Source organism: Cinclus cinclus, chromosome 9 (assembly GCF_963662255.1).
Source record: "Cinclus cinclus chromosome 9, bCinCin1.1, whole genome shotgun sequence".
Lineage (NCBI taxonomy): Eukaryota > Metazoa > Chordata > Aves > Passeriformes > Cinclidae > Cinclus > Cinclus cinclus.
In genome coordinates, this window is record NC_085054.1 from 21481810 (window position 1) to 21505437 (window position 23628).

The 23628-nt window shown below is 39.0% G+C and overlaps 1 protein-coding gene across 3 annotated transcripts in view; it reads right to left on the reverse strand.

Annotated features, from left to right (window-relative positions):
• Window positions 1-11116: 11116 nt before the first annotated feature.
• Window positions 11117-23628, reverse strand: part of DPP10 (dipeptidyl peptidase like 10) — a 189845-nt gene continuing 177333 nt past the window's right edge. For all 3 annotated transcript variants that reach the window (XM_062498736.1, XM_062498735.1, XM_062498734.1), the window contains 7 exons: window positions 20260-20454; window positions 18908-18962; window positions 15278-15377; window positions 14467-14525; window positions 14306-14378; window positions 12621-12694; window positions 11117-11254 (listed from right to left, as the gene is read on the reverse strand). In XM_062498736.1, the coding sequence (XP_062354720.1) occupies window positions 11117-11254; window positions 12621-12694; window positions 14306-14378; window positions 14467-14525; window positions 15278-15377; window positions 18908-18962; window positions 20260-20454 (694 nt within the window). The remainder of the gene's footprint in view (window positions 11255-12620; window positions 12695-14305; window positions 14379-14466; window positions 14526-15277; window positions 15378-18907; window positions 18963-20259; window positions 20455-23628) is intronic.

Sequence of the window (23628 nt, forward strand, 5' to 3'; positions counted from 1 at the left end):
TAATGCAGACAGGTTTTTTTGGCTTACTCCCTTTGCCCTCACCCTCACAAAAACTCTGCTGGTACAGCAAAAACAGGCAATATGCCAATACATTGAAGTGTTTAAGGTAAACACATCACTCCTGTGTGCCTGTTCCTCTGCTTCACACATGGGGAACCAAAGGCTCCAGTAGCTAGGCTGCATTCTTATTACACCATAATATAAAACATGGAAAGTAAATGTGTGATACATTTTGAAATTTATGATGGAAACTTAGCTCAGGAAGAACAGTTATATCTGCAAATTCACTGGGCACAGTGCTTGGTCTTTCAGGTTGGAAGAGCTGTGCTTCACTATGGCTAGAAATGGATGAGGGAGAATGTGAACAAGTCAGATCAAATTGGCTGAAACATTAGTAACCCTCATCTTGCCGTCTTAGGGGCTGTTTACAAATGGTTGAGCAAGGCTTGGAGTCCCACATTTAATACTTTCACTCTGGCAGAAGGAGCACACACATAGCTCATAGCAGCAGATCTCCCTGTCACAGGACAGAACAAACCACATTGGAAGCTACTGCCTCACGTAAGGTATCTGCAGTAGAGGACAATGTTGTGTCAACCACTGCCCAAAATCTCTGTCAGAGCTTGCATTGGCTTCATTCATGCACAGATCACAGACCCAGAAACCTCTGATGTCCTCGAGCACATTCAGATGATGAGAAAGTCACCTTAGCAAATGCAATAGGTAATTTTCTCCTCTCAAAGGAAATAAAAGAACAGTTTAGTAGCATTTTCCCCAGGATTTTGCAATCGGACCCAGACAGTTCTTTCTGTGTTGTCAGTGTAGAATTTGCATCAGGCTAGGGCAGGGAAGTTAGGACAATTGAGCAGGAAAAGTCTGATCCAAACCCATTGAAGGCAGCTGAAAGTACCTGCTGACTTCATGGGCTTTGTGTGCAGCCCTTGGAGGATCCCTCTCACTGCTACAGGAGTTCTTGGAAGGTCACATACCTCAAACATAGCAGGGTTCATGCTTGCTGAATTCCTCCTGCAGAGCTAATGGGGGGGACAGGAAGGCTGAGGAGGATCGATGGGGGAAGTCAGAAGACAATTCCCACACTCCCACCATCAGCTGCTCCAAATTGAACCCTTAATGCTGAATGAGAGACTTGGAGAGGAAACCTACATGTAGAACACAGAGCAATCCAGCTGCAAAGATGTCAAAACAATCAACTAGGCAGGATAATTTTTTTGCTTTTTTAAAGAGCAATTATATTGAAAAAAAAATTAGCCCTAATGGTTTATGCACTTTTTAAAACTAATTGCTATAGAAACAAATTAAGTACCCGGATTATCTCCTTCCTGAGCTATCCATCAAAAGCCTTTGTGGTGTGTATCTCTTGCATTTAAACAAGCTAAGGAGCCCATGGCTGAGCCCTCTCTGCTTCTGAAGGACAAATAGGTTGTACACGGAGGGAAGAAGGAGAGAACATGTAAATTCTCTGGGTGTTTTCCCTTGGGTACTGTAGTTCATCATAAAAGTAGGGGTTTTAGCATTTATGATCTCCAGAAGAATTTTAGTTTCTCGTTGTAGGCATTTTTAGGTGTGCAATAAAGTGTTACTGCATTCATCTGGAGAGAGTTAGAAGTTTGGTTTAGCAGTATTCTGAAAAACTCCGTGCAAATGCTTTCATTCATAAAGATGGACAATCCAGCTGCTGTGTCTGAAAAGGTGTGTGATGCATGCTAAGGAAAAACATGATTACCAAATAACAGAATAATTAAAATATAGAAGGAAACAAAGAAGGTGAGTGGGATAAACAGCTTCTAATTTTATCTTATAATATACAATTACATCTAATATAACCTCCCTATCTCTACATAAACCCTTAGGTCTGGGATTAGATTCTCCAGTAGTCTGGGTCTGGCACAGATTTTCCACAAAGCAGCAACTCTATAAAACCTCCTTCCCTTTTCTCCTCCTCCGTGTTAATCTATTCTGTATCCGTGGTCCCTGCATCACCTGTAGATACATTTCTGCATCACCCAGTGCAGTTTATAATTCTCTGCAGCTCCTAAAATGGTCAGATGTGCCAGTTCATACATTACTTTGTAGAGCTGGAGATACTTAAATGAGACATTGACAATCTGAATAATCAATTTACTTGGACAATCTGATATCCCCCCTCTGCAAGTTGGATGTGTTCTTTCACTTTCAAGACATTATTGTAATTGCTTGAGCCACATTCGTTAGGGTATTTTTTCCAACCTTAATTACCTTGTCATTTATTATTAGGCATTTTAATATGGCCATTAAATGTCACACATAGCTTTCAGTTTTTTCTCTCTGTCTGGTTCACAATCCTGTGATTTAGAAAGGTCCAGGCATATTTTAATACTTTGACATGTTCAAAACTTTTCTCAATGCCAGGTTTATTACAACATTAAACTGATGAACTTGCTCTAATAATCAATGTATAAATAACCAATTTAAAGCTATAATAAAGGAAACACAAAACAGCCAACTCCCTGTTGAGTGTGCTGAGGTGCAGTGACATTTGGTGGTCATGCACAGCAACATTTGTACAAGTTCATTTAGAGAAGATGGCAGGTTAATTGGGACAGAACACAAATGCAGTACAGCATCCATCCTAAGCAGCCAGTGCCAGTGATATAAAAAGGGAAAAAGAACTGGAAACCTGCTTCCACTCCTTCCAGACACACCCTCTCAAAGTAATACTCAGAATACACTGGTATCTTGAATTAGCATCAGTATGTTTTTATACATTTATAGGAGAATACACAATGATCTCTACAGGCATTCAGCTGTTTTTCTTCATCTACCAAAAAAAAAAAAAAAAAAAAAAAAAAAAAAAAAAAAAAAGTGTGTAGCTCCAGCATCCCACTGCAGCTGCTGGATGAAGTGTAGATATGACTTCCTTGTATTCAATACTTGGTTCCAGAAGCTAATGGAAACCACAACCAGTACTGGAGGGACAACACGAACAAAGTGTGTGTTACACAGTGTTCCTTGGCTTCCTGTTCCTCGTGTGTTTCCCCTCACTCCAAGCCCTCCACTGAGCAAAACTCAAATCAGGATTTGATGAAGAACTGAAGGCTTCTATGGCAACAACATCAATATTTATCTGTACAAATTACAAACTTCATCTAGGGTGCTAGAAAAAGGCTCTTAAATCTTTCAGACTGATCCACAGCCATATTTTATACTGCTATTTGTGTATTAGTATTTCTGAGATGTGCTCTCTTCCCTTTCCAGGGTGCCACGCTCACACCATGACAGTTACAGAGGAACCAAGACTGATATGCTGAGAAACAGTAATTGACAGTCAAAGTTTGCTCTGCAAATGGATTAAACTGTAAAAGAGACTGGTTAAAAACAAAAAACAAAAAAGTGGGTACTTACAACTGAATCAATTTTTAACATGCTCAGGTTGACTGATTTTTTTTTTTTCCAGCAAAACCATAATCCTAAATTGAACTACCAGAAGAGGTTAAGTTTGCTTTTTATTTTCCCTCTCACGGACTGCAAGGGCAAGACATGGCAGATACCCTTCATCCATCAGCTCAGCAGAGGTGAGGAGTGGTTCATCCTCTCCAGGATCAAGCAGCTGACACAGACAGGTCCTTACCTGCAGGATCTGAGGACTCTTTGTACCACTTCAGCTGGAAAGACCTCCTGCAGGGCATAGGCAACAACTCTGCTCGCAGGTCAACACACCCCAGCTCATGGGGAATTTCGAATACTGGAATTCTCCCTTCCTCCCTCTGGAAGATTTGCATCCGGTCTACAACATTTGCTGGAGCTTTGGTTGTACCCAGATAATGAGATCATAGTCCCAAATGCTTAATTAGTGCCGTGATCAGGACAGAGTAGGTCTCACTGCTGTACAGTGACTACTTCTTTGCATGTGAGGCTATTTCTCCTCACACATAAATAAGATTTTGGGCAGAGCAGGTGGAAGTGTTTTTTTGGAAGACAGAACCCAGCAGTAGCAGCGTGTACACAGACTGTGGGATAGGAAGAGGCCCTAACAAAATGCAGTTAAAATGTACAACCAGTTTGATGTGTTTTAATCTGTGGTGAGCCTTAAGACTCAGAGAAAGAACATAATTATTGATAATAAAATAGTATTAAGGGTGAGGGAAAACCCACAATTAATCTATGGTAAAATAAGCCGTAACTCTGCCTGCAGCTGGTTTACAATGTTGTTCCTGTGCAGTTTTCACTGAAGTTTCTTTCCCTGCTGAACACAAAGTGTATGAAGGACTGGAGGAGTTACCTTCTCCCACAGACAGGCACCACCACCCGCTTCCCAACCACTTCAGGGTCATGAACACATTTCAAAGGGCCACTTTGAGAAGATTTCCTTTCTCCCTTGGAAGAGCAGGATTCTACCACTCACTTTTTCCAGAAAAACCCTGCAGGGGCAATGAGTGCAGATATGAGAACCAGCTTCTTCCAGCCTCAAATACCACCCCAAACCCTTCCCTGGGCAGATTCCCAGTTCCCCAAGAAGGGCAAGCAGAGAAGTTTCTCCTTTCAACTGCAGACTCCCTTTCGCTCCCCCTTTCCCAAGGAGGCTTTGGGGCTGCTGCTGCCAACACTGTCCCCACCATGGCAGCCTTTAAACTCCTCCCTGTGCCACGGGAAAGCAAGGCAAACGTTAGCAGAGCACTGATGTATTCTTCTTGTCAGTGAACCCACACAGCACTAGATGAGTCTGGCACTTGGCCTCTCAGGTTTGGTCTCTGCTAAAAATTAATGAATACTCAGTAGCATACAAAAGAAATTGGACCTTTTCATCACATCATAGTAAGGCAGAAAAAGACTCATCCTAATGCTGTTTATAAACGACATTTCCACTTCTTCACCCAGTATAAACAGCACCTTGCTCTATTTTCCCACTCTGCTGAGGCCTTTTCTTGAAGCACTGTGTTCCTCAAAACCAGCTGAACCCCTGCTCTTTCAATTTTTTTATTGCAAAACTCCTAGCTTACGCTATGGGCTTTGATTTTTAAATTTATTTTATAAGAAAATGACTGATAGAGACTCAGGTCCCTGTTGGAAAAATCTGCCCACAACTTTGCTTCCAGACTCATCTCAGAAAGAAGTTCTTGAACAAAATTTAGGATAAAGCAAAGCTACAAAATTTGATATGCTCTCACACAGTGCTCCCTTTTAAGCCTGAAAGTTCTGCCTAAATCAATTTTCCACACTGCCTTTTCTTTTGTCTTGCTTAATTCTGATTATACTGGCAAATTACTGCACATTTTCCTTCATGTTCCTCACCTTCCCAGATATGTATATTTTTTGTATGATGTTCTATATTTTTCTTATGCTGTTCTACAAGCCCTCTTTCATATATTTCACTGATATTCAGATTCACTGCATTTCCATAAATAAATCCTACAAAAAAAATAAGCTCCCCTGTCCATGCTCAGTGCAATTACCACTTCAATTAAAAAAACCTGTGAGCCCAATAAATTTACTGTCTACTACAACCCAAAAGGATGAACAGTTAACCTGGCAATGTAAATATCTTTAAATGTAACAATTTGCACTCTTGAAAAATGAAATATTTTACTGCAACTGCTTATTTCAAACGTGAAATTATATTAAACAGAATTCTTATCTCATAATGGCTGTCTGAAATGTAGGATATAAATTAAACACAGGACTGAAAATCCATAAGAAGCCACGTCATTCATCCTTCTTTTGTGGAAATAACAGAATGATGTGGCTTTCCTGCCTTAGTTAAAAGTTTATTGAATCAAGCACCGGCTACACTTGTCTCTAAGGTTACCAGTGCACCACTTTATTGTAGGGTGACAGCTCTGTATAGAGCAGCATATTGCAATAAAGTGTCTCTGCACTTGTCTTCCTAGAACACTTTTCTTTCTTAACCCTCTTCTAATGGTGCTGAACACCTTCTTAAGACTGGACTCCACACACTTTTATTTGTCAAACGTATGTGCCAGGAAGAGGCTGAGGGGTGAACAAACCAGAGCGCTTCTTCAGGCACGTGCTGCTCTCCATTAGGATTTTGGGGGCATCATTTTATCAAAAGAGCTCTTCTGCAGCTTTACCAGCACAAGATATTCTGTCCATGCATTATGTTGTGCCCTTCCTGGTTTTTCTTTTTTTCTTTTTTCTCCCCACAAGGAAGCTGGAGCATTCACAGACCCTGCTGGAGCTGTAATTGCTGCCAGCTGCTCTGCCAGCTGGGGGTGGGGAGTTGGTCACCAAGTGCCCTGGCCAGGGTGCCACCCTCAACTCAAACTGGAGAACAGCGAGAGCCTGTATTGCTCCATCATTTTTAACCATGCTCTTATTCCCAAGGCAACAACTGCACACCTTTTCCTATCAGCTGTGCTCTCTGATGGACTGAACTCTGGGATTATGAGTCCCCTCCACAGAGCTCTGAAGGTTCTGCACTGCCTGGGGGATGGGAACACCTGCCTGAACAGGTAACTGCTCCCCACATGAGCCTTGGGACATCAATATCTAAATTCCCACTGAAGCACCCCCGAGAGCTGCACTCTCAGCTCCCTGAGGACACAAAACACATTAGAGCAGTAAACATCCATTTCCTTTGGGAAATATTTCCTAAGTATTTCCCTACCAATTATATTCCCTCTGATGGTTTTATCAATCAGAAGCTTTTGGTTTTTGTCTTGTTTTACCCTTTGGTCATGAAATCTATAGAAAGGCTGTTACCACTGTATGGGATATTTTAATTCAAAGGAATTGTGTATATATATATATGTGTGTGTGTATATATATATATATATATGTATGTATGTATATGTATATAATTTGTGTCCTCATTGAGTCTAGATATTATTAAATAAATTTTGTTATTGTTAAGTTCTACTCAGGTAAAATAGGATACTGGATTTCTAAACTAATTATACAGGAAAGAGGTCTAGTCCTGAGTTTAATAGAAACTTTGGACTTCGTACACTCAGGTGGTTTAATTTCCTTAATTCTATCCAAATACCCAATCTAACACTGTAATCTACCGATATTGGAAAATAAATATTTTACTCACCACTGCACATTTAGGTGCCACATTTGCAAGATGCCTGTAGTTTCATCCCCCCAGTGACAGAATCACTAACACTTGTCATGCACCTACCTCTTTGAAGCTGGGCTCCTCCACTTTCACATCTGAAATTCAACAGACAGAAGTTTAACTAAATTCTTTCTTTCCTTTTCAAAGCTCCAGGTGCCTGAGAAGTTATGACTCTCCTTAGCCACATCCCAGGAGTTCCCCGTTCTCTGTAGCACTCTTGAAAAATCATCCAGAGGATAAAGAATCTTAATGCCACTGAAGAAGTGCGGAAGATGCATCAGTAATCAATACCAGTGAGGTTCTTCCTTCCCTGGAGGCAAATGACTCGCCAGGATGAGTTACTTGCAATAAATATAAAACACCAGGACCATTGCACCTTGCCTGTGTACTTTTAAACTGTGCAGAAGAAAGTGGTATTCAGGATCTTTGGGTCGTCTTCACCTCGCCTGTTTCTTCAGTGAGGTCTAATAAACCCGTGAGGAGCGTTTTATTAAAGGAGCCAACACTCAATATTCCAAGTTTCCAAGGAGAATCTTTGGCTTCAGATCAAATAAAAGCTCTTCTGTCTTAAAAGGTGTGATTTCTCAACTAAATGAACCTAACTGACTCAAAGTACCAGAGCTGACAGAACAGAGACAATCTTCACTTTCAGCCACTAAGAGAGAACTACACATGCCAAAAACTGAGCAACAAGGACCAGTTGCTTATAGCAAATCACAGCAGACATTGATAGAACCAGGTCATAAATAATTCCATCCTTGCTGCCAAAAGATCAGATAAATTAATTTAAATAAAGAACCAGCCTTTCTTTGTACTCAATATGGGGAAAGTATTCCAATTGACATGCAGTTATGCCCAGTTTTGTAATATAATTGAAATTTCAATATGACCTGCAGGTTTCATAGATTTTGCAAGTTGTAGTAGCAGAAAAAGGAGAGAAGAAATCAAGAAGATAAGCTCTAGCAAGCAGTAAATGGATATGCTGATTCCCCAGCTTTCCATAAATTAATAGGTCTAGTCTACACTTGTGCTGTTTTGGTGCAGCGTGTACAAATTCTCGCTCACTTACTGTAGATCACCTAGAGCCATTAATGATTAATGATTGCCATTAGTTATGATGTAGGATCTGATAGGTAACACTGTTCAGTTGTGCTGAAGTGGAAGGATTTTCAACAGGTCAGCAAAAGTAAAGGGACATCCTATACCAAAGTCTTCAGTCTAATTAGCAGAGCCTGCATCTGGCAAACACTTTTGCAATATCTGAATTCGACTCATAAAAATATCAGTAAGAGCAATTAATTTGTATCTGATGCTCGCCACTGTATATACAATTACATAAAAATACCTGTATTTGTAGGACAGTGTGAGAAATCATAAAAACATTAAAAGCATACCACATTTCCACCCAGACTTCAGATACCACATTTTTTAAACACACCAGACTTGCCAAAGGCATTCCTACAGAAGGCCACATCCTATGACACGTTCAATGGAAAAGTGGAGGTGGGATGTTGGGTAGAATGACTAGGGAATGGGGTCCTAAAACAGAGCTATAGGAAAAGGAGGAAACGGGGTGTGGGATCCAAAGATCTGGGATAACAGATTTCCTGAGCACTTACTACCGCTGAGACACAAGATTTGTTTGCTTCCTTCTGCAGGTAACTAAACACAGCTAGATGTGGCACACAGAAAATATGAGCATGGAGAAGCTGCTTTGCAGAGAAACACCAGCCCATTTTCGGGGAATTTGCCTTTTCCTGGATCCTCCACAAGTCGAGTCCATGCTCAGCACGCACCCAGAGCCTGTGCTTCCTGCATTTGGCCCAAGCTGGGAAAAACCACCTCCCTGAACTCAGCTGGATGAGGACCTCATTCACCATGTCTGGTTAGGAGAAGCAGCAGCATTGTCAGGTGAGTGTTTATTAAGTGATGGGTGTAATTTATAAAATCACAAAGCAGCAGTCCTAGCCAACAGAAGACTTGAAAACGACACTCCTCCATAGAAAACAGGATTTGCAGAACCTTGTTTGAAATCTGCTCTTTTTTGTTGTTGTTGTTTTGTGTGATCTTACTGCAGTGCACATCGTAGCCCCCATAAATTATACCCCACCTACACTATACATATATACTCCATATGTCCTAGAAATACCACAAAGCAAAGCCATACTTTGTGGTGACACTGGGACCCAAACAAGGTATCATTGCACATTAAAATTGTATTAAACTAATTGAGAAGTAGTGGAACATTGCTAACAAAACAAGAGAAATACTGAACATTAAAAGACAAGAGACTTCTCAGTGTTCAATAAAACCACGCCTTTTGACAAATTAATTATTTGCATCATAAAAAAAAATCCCAACAAAAAAAAATATTCCAGAAGGAAGTGATGAGTAAAAAAGCTTCAGGTGATTTTTCATTACATTTAAAACAATTCCCATTCTCATAAAATGTGCAGAACTTTACATCTTAAATAGCAATTTAAGTTCAAAAATTACTTTCTTTTAGTATTGCAAGAAATTAAACCTTAATTAGATAGGAAAGTATTTGGAACATATCCAGAAATAACAAAACTACAGCTATTCCTCTATAAGTGGCACAGCATCTGTCAGGAGTTTTCACAGACCTTCAGGAAGATATCTCAAATTAAACCAACAGTGTACTTGCTTTCCATGATCAGAGTTAATATTCTGCAGACCTTGTTTATTTCATAGTTTCAATTTCTATTGCTGTATTTTACCCTGGCAAATAAATGGATGCATGAGGGGCTAGCCCTCCGAATAAATAATAAAATCTAACCTGTCAGATCTTCCTTTGCCTCGAATGAAAAACATTTCATTCCTCTGTGATGCTGTTGAAGCTAAATCCTGTTGCAAGAGGCGGAATGAGCAGCCTTGGAATAAGAACTAATGGTGTGTTCAAGCTATGTCAACACCTTGATGGACATCAGAATTACATCTGAGACCAAACCAGGGAGGAAAGGAAGATGCACTATACAAAATATGTCTTCATTCGAGGAGTAAAGTATTACTCAATGGCATTACACATTGTTAATAAACTTTCTTTATCTGAAACTATAATTTAATATTTATGTGTCTACTTTACATGTGACAAAGTAGCATATTCTAAAATTAGAGTGTAACCAGCAAACTATTAACTACTATAAACAATACCAAACCACAACTCAAACATATTTTAAGGGAACAATAGATACATTTTGGACTGGGGAATGATTTCAATTGCAGATATTGTTTTAAATACAGCTGTCAATTACATCTTGAAAAAACTTCTTCAAGCTCAGAAAGATTTTTCTGCTTAGGGATTCCTGTGTATTTACATCAAGACCAAGAGCACACGACCAAAAAAAGTCCCCTATTGGTTACTAGTAGGTACAGTCATAATTGTAAATGCTGAAATTGTGGGGGGGAAGTAATTTTCAATATCCATGTTATATGATGCACTAGACAATATCCCCTTAGAGCAGAAACTAGAGAAAATATTGTGGCCTTTATTATCTCTGTGGTTTCTTACGTGTAATAGACAGCAGAAGAATTGCACTTATTGTAACATTACAGTGTTAGATTGCAGTTCACCTTTTAGAATATTAGTGGCCATAATACTTATGATAGGTTGTGCCTTATGCAAAGATGAATAAAGATGTGCATTTAAATTAAAACAAACAAACAAACAAAAAAAACCCAAAACAACAAAAAACAAGCAACCACTTACAGAACCAACAGTGAGGCTTAACATAACAAACATGCACTAACCCTACACTTATGCAAAACTAAGTTCTTCCAGGAAACTGTAACCAACTGTTGACCTTCCACAAAGGTAAAGGTTTTGTCCCTTGGTAATATGTTTGGACTTTGTAGTCGAATTTCAGTTTATTAGCTCATTGTCTGTAAATGTGCTGTTCCACTGTGGTATCCTTTAGCTGCCCTTGAGCTTCTGCAGAATCTGCAATCTTACAGTCACTTTTATTTAAGGTTTTATTGAGCCGCCGAGTTAAGTCCCCCTCAGTACTACACAAATAGGCTTCCTTATTCATCCTCTTCAGGTTCCTGTGGTAAAATTGGTGTCTCCTCCTTTAAACAAGCACTAAAAAACCCAAGGATTGTGCTGTAAAGGTGATATTTGCTTTTCTCAGAAGCAATGTTATGACCTTCATCCGGGTAGATCTGGCAGAGGAGAAAGAAAAAAAGTAAATAGTTTTTAAAGGATTTTCAAGTATTTAGGGCTCTAATTTTCTTTCTCTGATCTTCAACATGTTTTAGATGACAACAGGATGATAACATTAGTTTTATGGCATCAAGGAAAGCTAATAAAACCTAAAGTAAGACTCATTCTCTTGGAATTTGAACTTACATAAAACAACCACTGCAGTGGGATCTGCAGAAGTGAAAAAGTTTATATTCTCAGCCATTGTGCTAACAACAATTTGCTTTAGCTGGCATTTTCAATCGTGCCTAGGCATCCAAATCCCATTAACATCCATGAGATTAATTACCTCATGCTTTTAGGGACATCTCAATATTTCAACTTCTAAGTGTTTTGCAAAAACCCTTTTTATTAATATCTTCCTATCTGGTCTAAAGCCCATCTTCTCTCTCTCTAAGGGTGGACGTGGGCATTTTTATCTCTTAAAACAAGTACCACTGGGAATTTCTCCCAGGTGAGGCTGAGCAAACATTCGCAGGCTGAATGAAATAACCCTGGCCACAAGACAAGGGACCTGTGAGGCCTGAGGCAAAAAGCTTCAGCTGCTTCCTCAAACCCAGCTTATCACAAGGTTGCATGAGAAAAGCTCAACAGGGCTCTTCTGGGAGAGCTCTGTCATTCCTACTTCTCTCTCCACAGACCTTCACATCACCTCACCTGCAACCACACGGACAGCGGGAACAGATTCTACATTTAAAATCCTTTTTCCTTGCTTAAGTGGTACCAATCCCCTTCTTGCCACCTCCTCCCTGACATGGGCTCACACTCCAGTGCAAACTACAGGATCATCCTAAGCCCAGCAAGGTCGAGGTTTGCAATGGCCAACAAGCATCAGGAGTATCTGGAGATACTGATTCAATCAAAACCCTCTGCCAGCAGCATCCGTGTGCTCCAGGTGAGTCCCATGCAAGCCTGTGCCTTGACAGAGGCTCTGTTGTGCTCTTTCAGTAAATTTAAATGTTGAAAATAAGGGGAAATTACTCTCATTTGACCTAATACCCTTTTAGGCAAAAAAGGACCCAAAGTAGTGACATCTCCATGTTACAAAGAGTGCCTACAGATTCCAGAGCACTCTGTATAGGATTGTAGGACAAACAGGAAAAAAGAAAGATGAGAGAGAGAAGAAAGAACCCAGGAGAATGACAAGATGATATAGCTCCTGACATCCATACTAACAGTGAGAAAAATGGGATTAAACAGAGTTCTAGCTGCAAATTGAGGTTATACCACTGTATTGTGGTACAGAGGGTCATTTGCAGTTAAGGAATAGCAAAAGGAGGTTAAATGTCCAACTATGTTTATAGGAAAAGTCACAGGTGCACATACCTGCATAGTGTAATTAGCCCCAGCTTTTATTAGATGCTTAATTAGTTCTGCTGAATGCTGGAAGTGAACTTTAGCTGCAAGAAAACATTTGATATTATTAGAAACAGCAATATTAATATGAAATATTTCTCTCTTACACAGCTTTGGCTGAAAACATTTCCAGGCTCTGTGATTACTGGATCTGAAGCTGACTATCTCTAAGGCCAGCCCCACCAGTGACAGGCAGTTACAGCAGAGGTTTTGGAGAAGGAGCTGGAAGCCCCAGGGGAAGCCACATTTCCAGACACTTAGTGAGGAAACACTCTGTTTACCCTTGATTTACACATACCGTCATAGCCTAGAGATGTGTAAAAGCATTCTGTTTGAACATTGTGACATTTTCTAATTTGCTTGAAAGAAAGCACGCTGTATTTTTGATTGCGTGCACGGGGTTATTACACCCCACTCTTCTTTAGGTAAGGGACTTTCTGGAAACTATCAGTAACCTGACCTTTGCGTGGCAAAACCATGATTACCGTGTCCCAGCCCTGCAGAGTTTAGGCTGCACGTGGGCTGGGCAGTGTCACTGGATGTGATATTGAGCAGGGGCAGCACACAGTCAGACTCCCAGGCCAGAGCACCCTGCATTGCTCAGACATCTAGCAGAGCCCCAATTCCTTCCAGTGCTCGATTCAGAGGGGCAGAAATTGCTGCTGCCTGCTGCAGACAGTAAAGCCTGAACCCCTCACGCCTGCTCAGTCACCCAGTATATTTTCATCCCTCCTCCCTGTGCTCTGGGGAGACGCACTGGACAGGGTGTGCACCCCTCTGGTTGCACTTTGGATCCATAACACGGGGTTGGTAAATCAGGGGTGACAGGCTGGCACCAGGCCAGCTGTGCATGGGCACTGTCACCCCAGTCCTTGCCAGTGCGAGGCACTCATCCCTTCAGACTGAGTAAGATACCTTGTATTATCCCACATCCACCAGGAAATACTGAGAAAGAAATAGGCACGTCAGTCTGTACAGAGCAGCTGTTTCCATCACTGGAATTTGTGCCTGCATCAAAGCTCATTCTCTAGACATCAGTTAAGAAAGTTCAGAAGAATACACTGCAGTGAAATACGCAATTACAAATTATCTCAACTGATGCATCTTACAATTCCGTCTAAAGTGCTAGAACTTACCCTGTATTACTCATTCTCTGTCTTAAATTTACTGCTGAATGTATTGGTGCTATTAAAAGGTTCTGTGTAGCTTCAGCTTCAGAAGGTTTGGCAGTACGTTGTAATTAATTAGATGAAAAGATTAACTTCCTATTTGGTGATGTACTTTACCAGCTGTACTGATAATTCTGCAGAATTTGTATGAATTTAAAACAACATTAAAAATGTATGTTGTTCTATTAGTAATTCATGCAATACCTTTCATTAGCAATACAGAGGTCCACAAGATTTAAATAAACTGAAATATACAGCACCTAAAAGGTGCAAATCCTCAGCAAAGAAATGCACCATCAGTTCAGAGTTAGAAGTGAATTCTGTGAGTTCTGTGACAGTTGAAACAAAAGAGAAAAATCCCATCAGAGGGAAAATGAAACTCCAAATGTATTTGCTAGTACATTTGCACATAGTACCTCATCAGCCCTTGAACACCTGCCTGTTAGAAGCTCTGACTCCAAATTAGTTGCATACGTAAATACTTACCATCAGCTGTCCCATGAATTATTAGCAAATCCACTTCTTTTAAACCATGAAGATTGTGTAATACACTGGATGCCTAGTGAACAAACACACGCAAAGCTGTAATTCAAATGAGTTTTAAGAGTACAATAGTAATTCTAAGTTACTTTCTTATGCTAACTTACCTGATAGGTAATTTCATCTTTTAATGGAATTCCAAGGTATCTTTCTGAAAAAGCTGATGCTGTAAAAATAATTAAAAAAAACCCAAACAAACAAAACAACAAACCTTGTGAATTCCAAGTTATTTCTATTTTAAAACTCATAATTTCTGACTTAGAGTCAGAAGTTATTTAGGCCATGAAGTCAAGACGTTCATTTAGAAACACAGAATGTACCATTTTGATGCACCATTTAAACCCATTTTTAAATAGTAAAAAAAGAAACCAACCAAAAAATGAACCAACTTCCCTCACAAAAAAAACCCAAAAAACCCCCAAAAACCCAACCCCAACCAACAATAAAAGAACCCCAAACCCAAATGAAAACACAAGCTAAAACTCAAAGAAAGTCTAACAGACCATAAAAGTAATCTGGTCTGGTTTCCAGTGATCACAGTACATAGCCTGTGCCCAAAACTTCACATACAGGACCAAATAAGTTGTGACTGAATGACAACAGAGCTGATAGTGTAGGGAATTCACTGCTAACCTTAAAAGATTAATTCCTAATACAAGACTTGATTCATGCTGGTATACATAAAGGATTCTTAGGAAATGAGGCAACTGCAAAATCAGTGCTGTCAATAATCTGGGTGAACTGTCCCAGTGTCAGCTTTACTTTCATTTAAAGAAGAGACCAAGAGAGTGAGGTGAAATCTCAGAAACACTGTTATGTTTGTTATGTCCATGCCCTTAGTTAAAATAAACAGCAGCTCCATGAATAAAAGGCATTTTGAACAAAATACCACACAGGTTTAGGACAAGGAGTACTCACCATATAACTTCATATCTGTGATTGGTGCCACCACAGCTCCACACTTGAAGAGCCGCTCACTGGATTTCAGGATCATCGATGTAATGTAGCCACCATATCCCTACCAATGGGATTGAAATTTTGGTTGATTTATTCCATTCTAGCAAGAATAAAGCAAAAGGCCACTGTGCTAATCTAGTGGTATCATTTTTACAGTTTAAGGGTGCATAAAGGTCTCAGTGACCTGGTCATGACTTTTAATCTATGCAGTTGATAATGAGCATTGCATATTTCTTCACCATGTCCAAATCCAGCAGATCTCCCCTGGAAGAGGTGACACCAGAGAGTCATGAAACCTTTGTGAGAGCTTTAACCTGAAACCACAGATTGCCTTGAAGTGACACTGGCAATCCATTTCCGTACACCCGTAATCATTCTAGACTCACAGATGACGAAATTCTGAATTGTGGCATCGGGAATCGATGATTTTCTTGTATGTTATGGGCTCCTCAAATTTCTCTACTTGCCATTTTGTTTCCCCTTCATCAGTACTGAAAAATTGGTATTTCTTCAGATTCTGTTGTTTTTTGTTTGGCACAACACACTTCAGAAAGATAAAATTATCCCACGACAGGGAAAATGGAATGTAAAACACCAGCTGATCCAAAAAAACAATTATGCATCAAGTGTTTGCAGTTTTCTCATAGACTTTTACAAATGCTGCGTGCTCCTGTTCTTCATGTCTAAATATTTATTAAACAGATGATTTCTGTGGAAGAATGGTAATATTTGAAAACCTTTTAACCATAGTTAAGAAATATAAGCAAAGAGGTTTCTCGTACTTTGCAATCAATCCATATTAAATGGGAATGGACAGACTGAAGAAAGCAGCAAATAGGAGGTGGATTTTCAAAGGAGTGCGAGGAACTGAGTTATTCCTTTTCCATACAAATTTCAGCCCAGAAGGCCAAGAGCCATCCAGATTTGTTCAAGTGCAGGAGTACATTTCACCTAAGACAGAGTTTCTGAGTTGGTACCTGTAATTTGTATAATTCAAAAACCTTAAGAGAACAGCAACTTTCCTCTGCCTCTGGGTTTTCTCTGCTTTTAGTCTTGTTTAATATTCTGTTTGTGTCTTGCCCAGTAGCTCCACAGCACAATTTTAATCCAAGAATAGGTATAGTCAGGTTATTTATTATTTATTCCATGTTTTCATTAAGAGCTTGTTTAATTCTCCTGGGAGTTTCTTCCCTTTGTGCCTGTGTCCTTGCTTCCAGCCAGGCTTTCCAGGACAATTTTCAATAAATTCTTAGAATCATTTCACAGTGACATTGCTATTCCATATGCCCTGATGCAAGAACATGTGGTGCCTCACTCATCTGCTGGGTTTCTGGGGTTACAGCCTAACTGCCACATTTTCAAGAAAGACGTTGGCTGTAGAATTGGAACTCATTTTTAAACTCTCTTTTCACTTCCACGAATAAAACCACAAACTCCATGGAACCACACTTGGCTGTCTAACAGCTCAGAAAGGCCCTTGGATCACACATCACTTATGCCTGCACCCCTCACAGAGATAAGCAAGGGGACATTGGCAGATTGCCTGGCAATTTTCCCCACTGTGCCCTTCTGAACAATCTTGTTATTCTTGTGCCTTATTGACATCACCAATTGTGACAAGAATTTTACTTCTGTATAGTTCTGAAACCTCTTAAAGACCTCCCTGAAAGTGTGCATAAGTCCAGCTTTATGAGATCAGCATTAAGCCTTTCCAAAGTCAACTTATTTTCAAGCAAAGTGCATATTCTGTTTCCATCAGTAAAGCAAATTTAATGCATAGAAAGAAAAAAAACCCAACTTGTTACCCTATCACGTTCTTGCATGTGATAAAAAAAATGAGTTTTAAAGTAGATTTTTAATTGACTCTGAAACATGCAGAGTGGAGGAAAATACAATTAACCCTGAGAAGCTGTTAAATATATATTTTTTTATTATTAATTATAAAACTGACTTTTAAATTTTATGTTTTTTTTTTTTCTTTTGACAGTAAAAGAACAACTCTGAAAGGTTAACTTGGAAAGGGGAAATTTCCTGCATTCAAAGTAGTTTTGAAAGCTTACTGAATTTCCCACTCTTCATTCCTCAACACCTCTTTCAGAAAATAAATGCAGGAACATGGCAATCAACAATATTTTGTGAAAGAAAAGAAAACTGGGGATAGGTCTTGGCAGATATGTAAAGCCATGGTTATAATGCAGTCTCTTCAGTCACTGTCTCATCACATCACTCTTAGGAAAAAAGATACTGATGAATCTCTGGCAGAAAACAAGTGGAAATTTTCAGGTAGCAATGAGAAGAATTTCTGCTGTAAAAACCAAGCAATTCTGAATTGTGTAGGGATTTCATTCTGGAAACAGTATTTTCAGTCACATGATTGAAATAGGAAGAGGATATGGAGAAAAGCTGATGCTTCTATGCATTTGTACTTTTATATACATTGGTGACAGGCACTGAAACCTGAATAGAAGTGTGTGCCACGATCATCTGGTGGATGAAACTTGCCCTGCTTGTACATCCTTAAAAAAAATCTCTGGCTGATCCCTTACAACCCAAATACTGGTTTTGACCCGAGTGAAATTCTTGCAGTGAAAGTTTCTTTCTTAGCTCAAGGAGTGCAGCAGGAGCTCAGATCTTTGAGGAAGGTCATGTTCATGTGAAATGTTAATAACAGTCACAAACAGCCAGTCCTCAACATGCTACCATGCAGGAGGTAAATGTCAATCTCCTCATCCTGCATCCAGACAGACTGAGACAGGCAGGTTAAATGACCTGCCTGAGGCTGTGCAGAAACTCAGCAGCACTGAGAACTAAGGCACTTCATGGTGAAACACATGCTGCTCCTAAAAGTGATGACTGGGGGGTACTTGATCAGGGTTTGTTACTACTTTGAGCTCAAAGGCAGAAAATAGCTTCATTTTTAATAATAATAATTAAAGAAAACTTTTAAAAAATTAAAAGGTTGCACATGCCAGTTCACAGATGAAGCAGCAGTTGTGTGGTGTTTGTAATTGCTGCTTTTTAATAGACATCACTAAAATGCTGTTTAGTTTGCTACTATAAGTTCAGCCTGTGCCTGTTGCATCTCATGCTAGGAGCAAGACAAGCAGCTGATGAAATAACAGAGGAAAGATTTCCAACAGGTGCAACAAGGAACTTGCTGACAGTACCACAGGGTAGGTGCTCAACTAGGCTCAAGGGTCAGTAAAACATTCAGATATAAACCCTGTATTTTATAGGACAACACTGTCAATTTAACTGCAGCCCAAATATAAAATGTAAGAAACAAGCTTTCACAAAAAACAAGTCCTCATTAAAAATTTCTAAAGAAAGCAAAAGCAGAATTTTTAACAAATACTTTCTCCTTCAGATTCTGAAATGCAAATACTGTTGTACCATAAAACTGATTTTATTGACTTAATTACCCATTCTGAAAAAAAAAATACTGTACAGTACAGGTAGTAAACTATAGATGGCTTTCCCTCCCTGTTTTAATAACTGAAATTTTCTTAGGAAAATATATAAATATATTATGAACTGACATCACTTTCTTAAAGAATCATGATGATATAGCCTGCTATTTTTGCACATTACCTTTCCAAATATACCCAGTCTCTTAGGATCAATGAAGGGCTGTTTCAGAAGTGATCTGAAATAAAAAAAAAGTTTGTTTTTTAATTTTGGCAAAGTAAAATGGTGGATTTTGCTTCCTGAATATAGTATGTAAAGAACATCATTTGTGCATTAAGGAACTGCCACGCATGGAGATCAGCTAGAAGAACTTACATCCATACAAGTAGTACTGCACTGAGAAATAAATCATTTGTTTCCTAATTCTTTTTTTCTATAAAAGAAACAGTTGGTGTTTAGCCCATCTCACCTAATTTAGATATCTGAATTTAAGCATCTTGTCTAAATGATCCATTTACATCTGCTTTCAGTGAATGGAAAGAAGAAAGGTCCCTTTAGCATTCCTACACATCTTGGAAACTTCTCTCAGTCTGGGGAGTATGATGCTTCAGAAATGCCAGGATTTTCCACTGACTACAGCTTAAATGACTGGCTTTGACCAGGTGCCTAGCACCAGCTAAAGGAAGAAAAGATGAATAGGACTTCTTGAATCTAGGTAATTATAAAAATAATTAATTGTCTCATCAAGGCCATCAATCATCTATGGTTAATTTTATACAGAAAAGACATAATAACCCGAGGGGAAATATCAGACACAGCTGCTTATTTATGGAATGGTTGAAGCATCAACCCCTTTCAAAAGAAGAAACAGTATCTGGCTTAAAATCTGTCTTTTCCTGGAAAACCCCAGAAAAAGGCCATCCAGACCTTGGTATGAGCCATTCTGACATGTGCACCCTGAGTAAGGAGTGTTGTCAAAGCTATACGTGACTACTCCACAGACAGAAATTACTCTTTTCTGCAGCTGGTACACTTCTATCAGTCTAAGAATGATAATGCAAATGAGAAGTAACAGGCAGAGAAGTAACAGGCCAAACTTTTGCTCTCATGTACACCACCAGAACTCCATTTGCTTTGTGGGATTACTCCAGAACTCTGTGGTGGAAATGAGAGCAGTAATCTGTGGTATAGACCTAAAATATTGTAACAAAAATGCATTTATATGTTAATGTGGACAGCAAGAAATTTGCCTACAGAATATAGACAAATATGAATTAGCTCAGGTGGCATGTTTGGATTGCACAGAGCAGGGCAGCTTTATCAAAGAGGAACAACAACTCAAAGAAAACCCCAAAACCACGTATTTTATTTTTTTACTTGCTGTTTGTAATGGAAGGATTACAGTTTCAAAATTTGCAACTGCACTAAAAACCAAACATTAACAATGCAGAGGAAACATTCTGGGCAGTGTTAGTCCAAATGTTCATTCATCCAGGTGGAGGCAGGGTGAAAGAGAAGAGTTTGCACATACGTACTCTACAGCTGCGATTTGGTCCTTCACTTCCACTGATCCTAAGCATCGATGGACCTCCTGTAGGATCTTGAGGCCTTGAAATCCACTCCCTCTGCCATCAAATCGAGCTACGATGACATTATCAGAGTTGACAAGCACTGAGTCCCAGTCAATGTGAAACTTATCTGTAACCAACTGGCTGCCTGGAGCTTCATCACTGCAAATACCAACACACCAGACACAAACGAAGACTATTGACAATGTGATGCACTGTGCCGAGCTCTGATATTTTATTTAACCTACGTGGCAGAGTTCAGTCGGTTATGCAACCCTGCTGAGCTACTGTCACTTCCATCAATACCATCCTGTTAGGGCTGCAAGCCCTGCAGCAAAATAATTTCTTTAACTTTATAACCACTGTGCTGCGGTGCTGCCAATACCTGAATACACTTTGGTTGAAGGACACAGAAAATTAAAGCAGGTAGTGCTGCTTATAACAGAAGTGAAGGAAAAATCCCCAAACAAAATCACTAATGGCTAGCTCAGTTCTGAGAAGGCTCATGCAGAATTTGTAAAATCTCACTGAACACACAAAAAGGTGAAATTTATTCAGCACCCTGATTACCATTTTGTAGGATATATAATACTATTAAGAAGGATGTCAGCTGAGAAAACAAAAATAATTGCATTATTGTATCCTTGAATACATTTTTTGAAATAAGAGTACAAAGAAGTCTAAAGCATACACTGGAGAAAATTGTATTTTCTCCATCCAAATTCATAGAAAGAAATGGATGGAGGCAGGAGTGATAAGTCTATTTCATGACAAAAAAAAAAAAAAGTGGTTTACAGCACAAAAGGTGAAATAGAATGGGAGAATGCAGTTTCTAGAAGAACAATAAGAGTTTCCATTGAAGCCAAATGCACTGTTTTCCTTACAAAGAAAATAAAATGTCAGTTTTAAAAGGGAAGTTTGTCATTATTTTCCCCCAAGATAAACACAGAATAAAAGAACAGGCTACCATGAAGTTATACAAAATGCAAAATAGTTCTATGCAGGCTGCATCTGCCAGTGGAATGCAAATTAAAATGTAAAAGTGTCTGTGCTGGCTGTATGGAAATTAAATTGGATAGTCTGTGGGAATATCCTATCTAAGGTGAAAGAAAGATGAAGACAGAAATTATTATTTTGCCAAATAGACTTATGTAAACCCTGGGGAGAAAAGAGAGATAAAATATCCTACAATAAGTACTGTCTTATAAATACAACAACGTGCTGATTCAGTATCTGGCTTTGGCTGTGGATAACACAGACCATCTTCAAGGTAATCACTCAGTTAATTAGCAGGCATATGATGAATTCAAATTCAGTCAGACCTATCTCTTTAGTTGCTATATCATGTACTGAAATCTGGATTACTTGGTTACAGACTCAGCCACAACACAATATGATTGATTTACCATTATCTTGTGCATCAGGTTTATACTTGGCTTTATAAAAAGAAAAGAAGGGCATTTTTTTGGTGTGCTTAACCAATTTAGTTGTGATTACACTAATTAATAACATTGCAAAGCAATGAGTCTGGAAATACTGTCAAGTGAGCTCTGCAGAAAACACACAATTCAGGAAGTACATAATCATTATTATTTGCAATAAGGAGCGAAACAGTACTTCCAATTTCTGCTCATTGCACAGAGCAAGGTTTTGAGAAGCACTACACACTGCAACAGAGGTTTTCACAAGCTATTTGTCATTACTTCCAATAATAGGAGACTCAGACCAGTCACAATTATTTGTCATGTCTTCCAACTTTCCACGACAGTATGTCAGAAATATCCATGTTTGACTAGGCAACTCTCCAAAAGATTAACACATTCCACACAAGTGAAAATATCGTGAGTCAGCCTCCTTTCCTCCCTTCAAATATGAGAACAAAACTAACCTAACACAGTGTTCACAACAGATTTATACATGTTCTAGATCTAGTTTATACATACATCTGGGGTATATAGATGTGGATATGCTATTTTTCGAGACGCTTAGGAACAGTAGAAGAACCATTACATTTATAAGCCTTTCTCTAGGCCAGAAAGTACTTGAAACCAAAAAGTGTTTTAAATCAAAAGTGATACCCTTAGTGAATTTCTCTAATTGAAAAGTAACAACAAACAGAAGCTCAGCAAGTTTCTCAGTGGGCGAGAACTGTCAGTGATGGTTTCTCAGGCTCCTTTTTGAGGTCATAGCTGGGCTACTTTTAGGCCCACAGTTTAAACACTACACTTTGTCCAGCCCTGCATGATGGGTTGTCTGCTGCATTGGTTTAGGAAGCAATTTTTCAGCGACTAGTTTATTTCAAGAATGTCCACACAAGTAGTCTTTGATAAGCATTTAAAGTTATTTCCATTGAGGCATATATCAGAACTCCCATTAGCACCAAAAGGTCTCTTTACTCTTCAGCTGTCACTATAAAATGACACTGTATCTGAGGTGTGCTGTCCTCCACAGGGAGACAGCAGACATAGATTTCCCAACGGGTGCATTATGCCCCTCTATATTTCTTCTAGTCTTTTAACAGCTTGTTCTCAAAGCTGCACAAAATATTCACTTTCCAACCATACTGCCTTATCTTGCTCTCAGTCCCAAGAGTGCATTCACTGGGGGCATAAACAGGTTTGATTGTTTGTACAAGACCTAAAACTTTAATCAGCTCAAAAACAGGTAAACCAACACCTGCTTATGACCAAAATACAAGAAAACAAGTAAACAAATAAACAAACAGAAACCTCTTGGAGACAATTCAGTGCTAGTTTAAAGAATATTGGGAGTTTTCTTCCCCCTCAAATACCAGGACAATCTTTCTACTTATTCAGTTTTAAAATATTGACTTACATATTTAAATGGCATTTAAATGACAACTTTAAATGGCATTAAATACTAGATACTGATATTTAAGATACATTATCTACACATTTGAAGGAATGAGGTTAATTACAATCAAAGCAAAATAAAGAATGACTATAAACTGTGGTTTTTATTACCCAGATTAAATGCCAGAGTCTTTATTTAATCATTTCCTGTATGCTACCAAAAATGCTATCTTCCAACTTTTTTTAATGAGTAAGGCGAACCATAATGAGGAAATCAAGGACCTGAAATTTAAACTTTGATCTTAATTATACAGAAAAGAGATGGTAATCACTTTGTCAGGCAATTACCGTGCAGCTCTTTAATATATAGATACTGTGTGTATTACATCAGGAGGAAACTGAGTGTAAAACACTATCAGTGGTTTAGGAGAACAAATGGAAGAAAGGAAAGTGTTTTAATCTATTCAACATCTTATGGGCTACTCATCACAATCCTGGAAAGAAAAAGAGTGCCAGTCAACAT